The sequence below is a fragment of the Acinonyx jubatus genome, chromosome A2 (assembly GCF_027475565.1).
Source record: "Acinonyx jubatus isolate Ajub_Pintada_27869175 chromosome A2, VMU_Ajub_asm_v1.0, whole genome shotgun sequence".
In the NCBI taxonomy this organism is placed as follows: domain Eukaryota; kingdom Metazoa; phylum Chordata; class Mammalia; order Carnivora; family Felidae; genus Acinonyx; species Acinonyx jubatus.
In genome coordinates this window covers 142,960,900-142,973,046 of record NC_069383.1, presented here as the reverse complement: position 1 = coordinate 142,973,046, position 12,147 = coordinate 142,960,900, and the positions used below count along the sequence as shown (strand labels likewise).

Below are 12,147 nucleotides of genomic sequence, written 5' to 3'. Positions count from 1 at the left end.
GTGACTTGTTTATCCTGTTGGGTCAAAAAACAAGGTTTGGAGTCAGTCTTCCTTTTCCTGTCTTTGGAATGTAAATGGCTATATCTAGCCCCTAGAGTTGTGGGAGAATTTCTCATGAGGATGCATTCAGATCCCTTAACTCCTGGCCTGGCTTAGAGTAAGCACCCACTCAGCATGTGCAAGTTCTCATTGTTAGTAAATAGTATCCAGTCTTGACTTGCAAAGTGGCCAGATGCACAAAGAGAACTAGTATCATTCAACACATGGCTTTGGCAGTTCTTCCTCTTTCCGGGTGAACATAAATACATTCACTAATGGGCCAAGGTGAAAACAATATGTAAGAGAAGGAAATGCTTGTAGATGTTTTCACAGAAAAGAACTCATAAACTAGAATCACAGACTTTTCAGAGGCTGGAATCACCGAGTGGGGAGTTTCCTGAAGGATCCCCTAACTGAGAACACCAACAGAGGATTATCTGTCACCCACAGCTCACACCTTTACTCTTTCTTAAATGTTTATTTAATGTGTTCACATCTGTGAGATGCAAGCTTGATAGAGAAACTATATAGTCTCTTGCTTTTGCTTGATAGGTAATAATGTTTTTCATAGGCAGCAGGAAATGGAAGGACCTTTGAGTTATAGCTAGAGTTAGAGATCATCTATCAGTGAAATGTATTGCTTATCATGTTGGCCACTAAAGGCTATAGTACTGACACGGTGGCCCATTCTTTGTAAGTGTGCAGAATACATGTGTACTTTCATTTCTGTCCCCTTTGATTTTTTCTGTGTTAAATTCTGTGTGTGTATATGTATTTTTTTCCACAGTAGACGTGGAGAGTGACTGGAGAGTCATTCACTTTATAATTAACAAAGGATGTGTATTGAGGGGAGGGTCTTTCTGGTCATCTTTCTTGGAGGCCTAATATATCTAGTTAAGTTGCTCTACAGATTTCTTTGTGGTTCAACAGTTTGGCAGATCCCTGCAAATTCTCTCTTGGAAGACATCTGTTGAGTGAAGTAATGGCTTCACTGCAGACTCTTGAGTTTTCGTTACTTTTCCTCTGTGGGTTTTCAGTGTCTCCTTTTGTGGAGAGGGTGGAAACCCATTCGTCTCTTTTGGAGGGTTTCAAGTTCTTTGGCTCATCATCTCCCCTGGTAAGACCTTCCTTGGAGGACCGTTCTGGCCACTGCTGACCCTTCAGATTCTCTAAGTCTATGACCTGCCAAATGGGCTCTCTGCTTCCAGACGTCAAGACCCATGTCTCTCCCAGGTGGCTGCAGATCCAGGTGATGGGAAGCTGAAAGAAAGTATCAGTGCCTTCCTCTGTTGCACCCCTGTTGGTACTTCTCCTCCTACATCCCTTTCCTCCCACAACCTTCTCAGTACAACGTCTCCTTATATGGCCCTGAATTGGCTCCAAGTTCATAGTCTCAGAGGAGTTATATGACATGCATAAATTATGAAACATTTTTGCAAATTAAGTTTTAATTAAAACCAGCAGCTTAGAGCATCCAACTGGAAGCAGTCACAATGTTGAAAAGTGACACTGGTAGGGTGGGAGTTCAGGAGAAGGTCTGAGTTGGTTTGCATCCTGTTCAGATATTTCCAAAGTGAATGCTGCAGGAACGAGCTTCCTTCCCTATCAGATCCTCCTTAATCTACATGGATCCCCGGACTGCCATGTGAACCAATGTGGTTTTCAAACAGGAAATACAAATGCATCATGGTGGTGGTTTTATCTGTACTTTGCCAAATTTCCTTTTGATTCTACCAACCCATGTTCTCACAGGAAACCAGCAGGACCTTGGGCTCCCCCACACTGCCAGAACTCCAGATAATTTTTCAGCAAGATGACCACACAAAATAAGGCTGAGGAATGACAATTTTAATTGGAAACTTATTTTTCCGATACAATGCAGAGTTCAAGTCTGATGAGAAATGACTTCTTATTGTGAGAATTTTTAGAACATTATAACAAGCAAAATGTCTGGGGCTTTCCCCCAGCTGATAGTCCTTAGCTATATGTAATGTGAGAATTGTTCTGGTCTGCCCATTAATAATCCACATTTTCCAGCGTCCCCCAAAAATGTCTGCCATCAAGTGAATAATTTATGCAGCCTTGCCTTTCATGTAGTCAAGGGTCTACTGCTGCAACAAAAACACCAGATTTTTTTTTATCCAAAATTAAGTTTGAAAAATCTGACCTTTAGTTATCAATCCACTTCTTCTCTACTAAATAACCTGAAGGTGCTAGTCTGCAGTAAGCAGTGCAGTGTTCTCTGGAGACCCGCAACAGAGCTAGCCCTTTGGCCATTCAGGAATTTTAAAGTTGAATATCCTCTCTGTCTTTAACTCATTTGGACTATGGAAAAAGTTCATCCCTATAATCTAACCTTTAAAAACTACTGGAAGATTTTTTTAAGATGATAACACCTAGAATTGGCTTAGGGGTGGTGAAGTGGATATTGGAAAGAGAGAATCCTGCTCCGAGTGTAAATTAGAACAACATTCTTGAAAGTACATGGACTGAAATATGCAATGCCCTTTAACTAATAATTCAACTCCTTTAAAAGTTGATAGTGTGTGTAACAGTTTTACTACAAGGATGTTTATTGCAGTCATTTGCATTAGTGACAAAGAGAATACAGCCTAGGTAGCCAATATTAAGGAAACCAATCAGTAATTTATCATCTGTTCAAATAATGGAATACCGTGTAGTCATTTAAAATAATGTTGACTAAGAATAACAACGGATGCAAGGGAAATAATGGATGTTAGTGTCATAAGTGGCCTTAAATGTCTCCTTTTACCTCTCTTTTGATATCTGATTTTCTACAAGGAACATGCATTGCTTATATGACTTTTGTTTTAACTAAACACTTTAAAAAAGCAAATGTGTTGCATAGAAAGGTCTTTCTGTCCATGTTTGTCTTGCTTTTAAACACACTGTTTGAAAAATAAGTTCAAGTTCCATCTATACCCCAAACTAGATCTTAAGAAATCATTAAGTTGTAGATGGTCAGATAACACTCAAACTGATAAAAGCAAGAAAATTTGGAATACATAGAGAACCATTCTTCCAAATGAGTCTTTCTAACAGGGCTTAAAGGACTTGTACAATATGAAGCAAAAATTCCAATAGGGACTTGAATGATTTTAAGGTGGAAAAAGCAGTTATATTTATTTTCTTTTATTAGCCCTCTTTTTAGTCTTGCCCTCTACTCTGCAGGGTTGTCTACTTCCATCACTGCTCTCCTTCTTCCCTCCTCCTCCTCCTCCCCTATCATCACCACCTTGAGGAGGGATTAGTCAAAGCCATGAGGCTGGAGGGGTGGCCTCAATAAGGGATTGTAGATGAGTAACAGGGTGCCAAGTGGGGAGGAGATTCTGTGGGGCAGGACGAGGACACAAAAAGCCACCTTTTGTCTTCCGACTTAATTGACATTTTCATAAGACCAAAATATGATGCCCTGTAATTTTGAAAGGAAATTTCACATATGTCATCGGAAATCTTTTGAGGAAATTGCTCCCGAGTATTTTTGAAGTTGAACAAACAATCCAGAAATATTTTGATGACTCCCTTGATTTGTATAAGTAAAATCTAGTTGTGAGCAGCTATGGTGTATACTAGAAGTGACCAGCTGCAAGTATCTATGGGAATAATGAGAACTCAGTTCACTCAGGATGTCCCCATACCTCCTACTAAGCTGGGAGCCACTAGAAAACTAACTCCCATGGATGGGCATGGGCTCAAATGACACCGGTGGCACTAAGTTCTGTCCCTATAACTTCACACCTCCCATAGACTTTACTCTTCAGCCCCATTTGGTGCACTGGTCCCAGAGGTGTGTCCTCTCACACTCTAGTGAAGAGAGGAAAGGGAAGACGAGAGAAATGGGGAGCAGGATGTAATTATTGATTACTTCTATAAAAGTCCTCACTAGATTAGTTTAGATCACATGTCCACTCCGAGCCAGTTGCTATGGCCAGAGTAGAGTGATTAATTGGTTGGTACTGTCCACATGACAGGGCTTCGTGCAGAGCCTTACCCAGAGAATGGGGACTACTACAAAAGGAAGGGGCTCCTACTGAGAACAAAGAGACATACGTCCATTGTTAAGAGTCACACACCTAAGACACCTTATCCAGGCCTTATCACTTCTTCGTATAACTTCATATAACACTTCATATAAAGCACTGAGGGAGATTGTGATTTCAGGTCTGTGGGCTCATTTGTGGACCATGAGGTACTTGGTTATTGGTATAATCTCTCACACATTGTAAGGTTGGGCCAACTCTGAAAACTCCAGATGTTACAAGGTCAAGGGGTAAAAATGACAACTATTGCAGGCCAGTAGCTGTTGTAGGTTCTCAGCATTTTTCTTACTTAATCCTCACGTTAATCCCTTGCAATGATGTTATTATTACAGTATTATAGGTGAGAAATCTGGAACTCAGAGATAATATATTTCTGTCCATGTCCTTGTGGCTACTAAGTGGTAGAGGTAGGATTTGAAACCTGGCCTATCAGACTCTAATGCTCTCCCTCCTTCTTCCTTCATTCCTGCTTCCTTTATTCAGCTCTCTTTTCTTCCTGTCCCCCTACCCTTTCTTTCCTTCTTTCCTTTCTTTCCTTCCTCCTTCCCTCTCTTCCTCTTTCCTTTCCTTTCCTTTCCTTTCCTTTCCTTTCCTTTCCTTTCCTTTCCTTTCCTTTCCTTTCACCACCTTCCCTTCTTTGCCCTTCCCTTCCCTTCCATTCCCTTCCATTAAATTTCCTTTCCTTGTCTTCCTTCCTTCCTTCCTTCCTTTTCTCCTTCTTCTACCCCTCCAACAAACATGTACTGAATTAGTAGCAAGGGCCACATACAGTACAGGTGTAGTCCCTGGTGACAAAACAATGAATATGGCCCCTGAATGGATCTTAAATTCTCATGTGGAGAGGTAATTAAAAAGTAAACAAGAAGATTACAGAAGGTGATACATGCTAAGACAGGAATCAACAATATGATGTCATAGCAAGACACTTGGTTAAGATAGGGACTTCAGTCAGAGGAGGTGCCACCAGAGCTGAAATCTGACAGATGGGTAGGAATTGGTGAGGCCAGGTTTATTGGGGGGTGGTCAGGGAACTGACATGGACAGGGGACAAGAGCATCAGCCATTCAGAGAAAATAGCCACACAAAGGCTTTGAGGCAAGTGAGGTGTGGACAACAGGGCTGGCAAAGTACAAGGTTTATACTTTTAGACTGTTTTGGATGCAGTATAGACACGGGGCTGGGGAGGAGTCAAAGTGAAGAGATGGATGAGAACAGTGGTGACTCGGTGTGGGGTGGCAGAGTGGATGGATGTGGGACAGGAACTACACCACCAGATCTTACTTAGCTCATCAGAGACCTTCCCTCCTTGGTATGTGGGTTTTGGAGTTTGAGCCAATTAGCGGAGCTTCCTCTGATATATAAGAGGAATAGGGATCTTTATCCACATTGCTTAATGAAGAAGAATGGAAGATTTTAAATGCAAACACGCACAAGAGAAATAAACGAACACAGGGAACCTTTGCAGCTAGCAGGGATTTATCGTTCATTCATAAGCCTGAGGCAAAAGGCCAGTTTTACAAATGGAAGAAACATATGTAAGCCAGGCTTTTTTTGTTTTACACAGTTGGCAGGAAAATACTTTGTTTCTCATTTGGTCTTTACATATTTCATAGTGAAATGTGTTGTTTTGATCAATAGATCTTTAATTGGAGTTTTATTTTTAAAAAGGAGTCCATTCAACGCTGGAACTTCGTTGAGTGGGAGTGATGGATGCACATCCCCTCCGTTGCCCCATGACTCTGTGCAGCCTCTGAGATAGAAATGAAGGGAATGAGGAAAGTTAAAACAAAAACACTCCATTGCCATGGTGGAGGAACTGTCTCGCTTTGAAGCACCTTTATGTAGCTTCAGGGACTCCCAGTCCTCTCCAATCTCCTGCCTGCCCCCTGGCTCCTTACCCCTCACTCTTTTCACTGGCTCCCTTTGGCTCCCAGACCGCTACCTGGTGGGATGCTCCTGATTCTGTCCCCAACACAAGCTCTCTTTTATCTGTAGTCACTCTGTCAGTGACCTCATCAGCATACTGTCAGTGACCGTGCTGCCCAGCCTCTACTTCTGCCTGCAAATCTAGGAGACATCCTAAAATTGTTAATCTGGAAAGCTTCCCTCATATATGCTCCTCCTTTTGTCTTTTTCCTTTCAGTAAATGGATCTTCCATTTTTGCATTTCCCTGAACCAAAAACCCTTGGATGCACCCTTGATGTCCCTCCTTTTAAAAAAAAAAAAATAAGTTTATTTATTTATTTTGAGAGAGAGAGAGAGCAGGGGATGGGAGAGAGAGAGAAAGAGAGAGAGAGAATCCCAAGCAGGCTCTGCACTGTCAGCACAGAGTCCAGTGTGGGGCTCAATCCCACAAACCTCAAGATATGACCTGAACTGAGATCAAGAGTCAGACGCTTAACTGACTGAGCCACCCAGGTGCCCCTCTTCTTTTATATTCTCATTTCTGTCTCCATCATTTCTACTTTCAGATAGATCTAGGGTCAGACAACTGCCACCTCCACCACTAGCACCCTGATTCAGTTCTCCATTATTTTTTTTTTACCTGGATTGTCCGCTGTCCTTTGAACTGGTCTCCCTTCTCAAATCCTGTCTTTGCTGCTCTCTGGCCATGTGACCTTGTAGTTTCATCATCTACAAAACTGGGGAAATAATAGAACCCACCCAAAAAGGTTCCTGTGAGTTTTCAATAAATTAATATAGCTGAAGCACTTAGAATGGTGGATAGCTTGCTATAGCTGTTATAATAGCCTGTCATTACTGCTGTCCGCACCATCCTAATGGGTGGTTTCCATCCTCAAGATAACCTCATAGTCCAGAATAACTGCTAGAGTACCAGCCATCACATCTGTCTTACTGGCAGCAGGATGGAAGGAGTCGTTTTAAGGACACTATCTGGAAAAGTCATATCCATGGATATCTCATTGACCATGATTGAATCACCTAGCCACACCAAGCTCTTACAGGGTCATTTAGCTGACTCTGGCTAAATGTTTGGTTGCTGTTACCAAAACAGAAGGGCAGAGTGGCAGTTACTGTAAGTAACTGTACTGCAAATGGGAGGCATGTGGTATTATGTGTGACGAGGACATATGATGCAAGAGGTCAGACGGAGCTTCTTTGAGGTAATGACAACTGACCAGAGAAGTAGGCAAGCAGGGAGGGGTATGAGGGAGAGTCCCAGGATGAAGCAAGAATAAGCGTAAATGTCTGCGACAGGAGAGGGTATGGTAAGTATCTATGCTCATGGTATATCATGCACCACATGCTGAGAAATATGGTAAGCTGGATTCTCTGTCTCCATCCAGGCTCTCCCATAAGGGTGGTGCTGGAATTTCTCATCCCGCTTTCCAGTATGGGAGATGCCCAGATGGAATGGCCTGAGAAGTCCCTAAGTCCTTCAAGAGCTTGGGTTAGTGCTGATACCCTTTGTCTACATGAGAAGAAGCACTTTGAGCCTGATGGCTAAAGCAGAGGCAGGGCTGCAGAGAAACTTGACTTTGACCACCAGCTCAAGGCATTTCCTGGTTGGGTGACCTTGGCAAGGTACTTAGCCCTTCTAAATATTATCTGTTTTCTCATCTCTAAACCAAAGATGATACTACTATCTAACCCAGAGGTCCTCTGTGAGGACCAACATTGCTCAAGATAAAAAGCACTTAACCAAGTACCTGGTCCACTGAGAGTATCCACTAAAGAGTGGCTTATTCTATTATTACTGCCACCTTCATCGTCATCACCTTCCCTCTCCTTCATTCTCTTTTGAATGACACTTTCTCAGTTTTCCCACATTCAAATACCAAGTGTCCCATGGATGCATCCTGCACCAAGCTTTTCTCTAGGAATGTGTGAGCCCAGAGCATACTTCTTTCTCTGCCCTTCCTTTTAAAAAGTGGCTTGAGGGTGTGTGTGGTTAGATACAGAATCATACAACTTGGGGTTGTTTAGCCTGGAGGGAACCTGAAGCTGCCCATGCAAACCCTTATGTACTAAGTGAAGAAACAGATCCAGAGACACAGAGCCTGGTTGACAATGCCTAACAAGGTGGCTTTTGCAAAAGAGAGATTGCCTCACCTCAGGCCACATGATGATGAGAAATTCCCAGCCTGGTTTTACGTGTATCGTGGACCAGGAAGACAGCCCGCACGTATACAGACATCCATGTCAGGCATATGGGAATCCGAGTGTTCACGTCTACCCTTCTGGCAGAGATATCTCTTTTTCTATTGAAAGCTGTCAACTTTGATTATCCACTTGGTGTGTTTGTGGGGCTCGTGTGGATCCAAGGCAGTTACCCCAATTATCTCTCCCTAGCATCTGCCTTCGGTATACCTTAGTAACACGTTACCTTCTTTAACAAGGCGAACACCGGTTACAGGCACAGCATAGAAAACATAATAAGGACTTACATATAGGATCAATACCCTCATGCCTTCATGGTGTTTGTGACCCAGCGGGGAGAGACATTAAACAAATAGATTATGTACAAATAAATCATAGATGTGTTCAGAATTACAAAGAAAAAAGTGCTGTGGGACCTTGAGAGATCATCGTGTCCGGGGATATGGTTTGCCATTCCTTAATTTTAGCCCACAAAGGACATTGCCATTTGGCTCTTACATTCTTTCCAACAAAACTCAGACATAACTTCAGAATCCTTCTCAACACGGCTCTCCAGACAGCCATTACTAATCAGTCAGTCTTGGCTCTCAAGACAGAACCTATTGGCCATCCAAGATTTGGCCCACTTCCCAGCCCTCCTTCCACCATCCCTTTTAACAGACAAGCATCTGGCCAAAGGCTGGAAGGCACGTGCTTCAAGACTCCAGCCAGAGGCCCCAGTGTCCAGCTGGTCAGGCTCCCAGCTCAGGGTTGTGTATACCGTTTGTGACTGTTGGGTGCATGATGTGCCGTCAGGAGAGCCGGCTCCCAAGTAATAGCATCTGTGACTGTTGCTAATCTGATCTGAATTTGTTGTGTTCTGTTCTGAAGCTCCTTCTCAGAGGTGCAACCTGTTGAGGGCACTACAAGCTGTAATTTCTGTTCCTTTAAGGCTCCGATAGGAAAGTGGCTCTTTGTTTTCATGAGTTATTTCTTGAGGAAAATATATGTTTTGTGGAGAGTTTGAGGACAGTCTTAAACTGAGGACATCACCACAAAGGCCTAGTCTCTCATTTTCCTTCCCATATGCTTAAATGGGTGAGTCAAAAAGAGGTGTTTCCTGCTTGACTGGGACAAAGCTTCCCGAAAGAGAGAGAGAAAGGGTAGCTCTCCTTTCAGAGGCCTGTCAAGTCCGGCAGTTTGTGCAGGACTGAACCTTGGTATTTATTTTTCAGTTCATCAAACATTTGTAATCCTCAGGGCCCCCCGTGCATTTCATATGACAAGCTGTGATTCAACACAAATGCTTTCCTAAGGAAACATGCATTTATCATTCCCTTAATGTTCACGTCTCCAAGGTTTCTTTTCCGTCATATGAAAAAATGTTTAATATTTCAGAGACTTTACTTGAAGTGATTCCTCATTTTCAGCTTAATTTCTCACCACTTGATACCTATTTTCTGAACCCCTAAGAAACACTGGAGGAACTCACGAGCTTCCTTTTTCAATAGCAGTCACCATAACCAGGAGGAAAGAATCAAAAAAGCATGCTTATGCTATTCCTGTTTTCTTAAATTGGGAGACCTTTGGGGATAAAATTACTTGAAAAATGAGTGTTGGAGAGTTATGGACATTTTCCAAGTCACTCTGGAGATGTCTCTGAGACACAAGGCATCTTGTTGGTATGGGTCTATCCCTCTGTCCTTTGCTGGGTTCCATCCGCTGGCACAGGGCCGTAGGAAGCCCTCGTCTTAGTGCATATGAAGAGAAAGCATTCTTTCCAGGGAAGAATGAATGGAAAGGACAAAAGGTTCAAATGGGACCCTAGGATGTGTGGTTTAGTTATCTTGAATCTTCTAGCACTTCCAATGTTATAAACTCTGTAGAGACAGAGAAAAGTTGGCCATCTCATTTCCTAGCGAGTGTGGCCTTTACTGTGTGCATTGGGTTACACATTCTAAAGTTAGCACAGCTCTACAATTTATTATCTGTGGGACAGTGTATTATGACTTACCCTCTATTTTCCATTTTGTTTTTATCTGTAAAATGGGGATAATAAGGGTACCTAGTATTGGGACACTTTGATTTGTGGGATAATGCAAATAAAATGTTTAACACAGTGCCTGGTGACAAGTTCACACACAATAAATGTTAGGCTCTATGATGAGAAGGAAGTCTTGAAAACGATGTAACTCCTAGATTCAATATTTAATACATGGATAATGTTATTTCCATTTCAGATTAGAAAAATGCTTTTCAAAACACTGCATACTCTAATGGCAGTCACAAATCTGGTGGCATTAAACCACAGCCTAATGGTCTCAATGTTGAAAAGTAGACAAGTATGTCTTGTAAATGTTCATCTTTTTCCACATATCTATAATTTCAGTTTCTTGCCTGTACCATTGGGAAAGCTATTATGTCTTATTTTATGGGTTGACTGACTGCCTTTTCGTTGTTCTTAGAATATTAGCTTTACTTCAAATGCACAAATCCTTGTGCCTGCTTCCTTAACCACCAATAAAGGGAACAGTTAATGTGTTACAAAGCAAGAAAAATTGACTTTAAAAACAGAACATACTTCTAGCTGTCTTACCTTTACATGGAGAAGGGTTTCTCAACTTTGGCACAATTGACATGTGGGCTGGATAATTCTTTGTTGTGGGGACTGCCCTGTGCATTGTAAGATGTTTAACAGCATCCCTGGTCTCTACCCACTAGAGGCCAATAGCTCTGGCTCCCTCCCCTCTCCCTGGCTTTGACAATCACAAATGTCTCCAAACAGTCCTTCACCACTAGGGAACCACTGGTGCACAGGAAGAAGGAACTGGGTCTTAGAAATGTGTGTTTGGGGCCACTGAACAGAAGAACCTCAGTTCTAGCGTTGCAGGAAGTTGCCAAACTCACTTCCTGAGTATGATGACTCCCAAAGCTTGTGCTCACAGATTATCTGTTGATACTACAGATTCAGATAGCAGGTCAAATAATCAGCACCGTAGCTTAATTTGGGAAAATGACTTGGTTTTAGTTTTATTTCCCTATTTTTCTCCCAATATTCGTTTTTCCATTTTCCAATGGCAACCAAATGAAGTTTTACAGTTAATCTTGACTTTGTATGTAATGATTGCTTTTTTCTTGTTTTTCTTTTTGTTTTGTTCTCCCGTTATTTTTCAGCTCCCTCAGGCACAAAAGGTAAACTCTTTTCCATCACATTGCAGTCATCCCCAGAACTCGCGAACTGTGCATGTCTTCATGATTTTGTGCATTCGGTTCTGTTCATGACCAGTGAAATGGTTTTCCTCTTCCAACTTCAAAAGCCTGAAGCTGGGCAGGAGCAGAAAGGCCGACAGACTCATCAGTCCACTGTCTCCCTGCCAAGTTAGTCCCATCAGAGAACCCTCTCGTGGCCAGTGGTTTGGGGGCAACTCTATGCCCAACCATTTTGCTAAGAATTCTCAAATAATAGGTCAAGAGTAAGTTTAGCACACTCCTCCAAACATAGTATTCCAGTTCTTCCCTGAGGTACTTTCCTAGGGATACAGCTAATGTGAAAATTTGTAAGGCCCAGTAACTAAGTTTAGATTCTGGGCTCTTAAGGCAAATCTCTGAAAACTCCTCTTGGGTTTCATTAATTGCAAAATCAGTAGCTCCTTTGCTTGTGTCATTGCCTGTACCACATGTAGAGCATTAGAACAAAGTTCTTGCCAATGTCAGACCCTTTCACTGGTCCTCATTGTCTGTCTGAGATGATCTGGTTCCACCATCTAGAATATTCTCTGTCTACTAAGATTCCATGTGATTGCCATGCTGGCTTTGCTATGTCGTCCCCATGGTATGTCATCATATCCTAAGGACAGTTGTGGAAGAGAACATGACACATGATGCCTGCTGCATTGTTTTGGGACATTTCACAAACACAAGCAGGATTTCCAGAAGACACAGTGA

General features: G+C 42.3%; 1 protein-coding gene across 7 annotated transcripts in view; it reads left to right on the top strand.

The window, feature by feature from the left end:
- CACNA2D3 (calcium voltage-gated channel auxiliary subunit alpha2delta 3) overlaps positions 1-12,147 on the top strand; it is a 1,033,852-nt gene that overhangs the window by 784,479 nt on the left and 237,226 nt on the right. For 4 of the 7 annotated variants that reach the window (XM_053220354.1, XM_053220357.1, XM_053220351.1 and 1 more), the window contains one exon: positions 11,377-11,394. The exons of the other annotated variants lie outside the window; for them this stretch is intronic. In XM_053220354.1, coding sequence (XP_053076329.1) covers positions 11,377-11,394 — 18 coding nt within the window. The remainder of the gene's footprint in view (positions 1-11,376; positions 11,395-12,147) is intronic. 7 annotated transcript variants of the gene reach the window in all.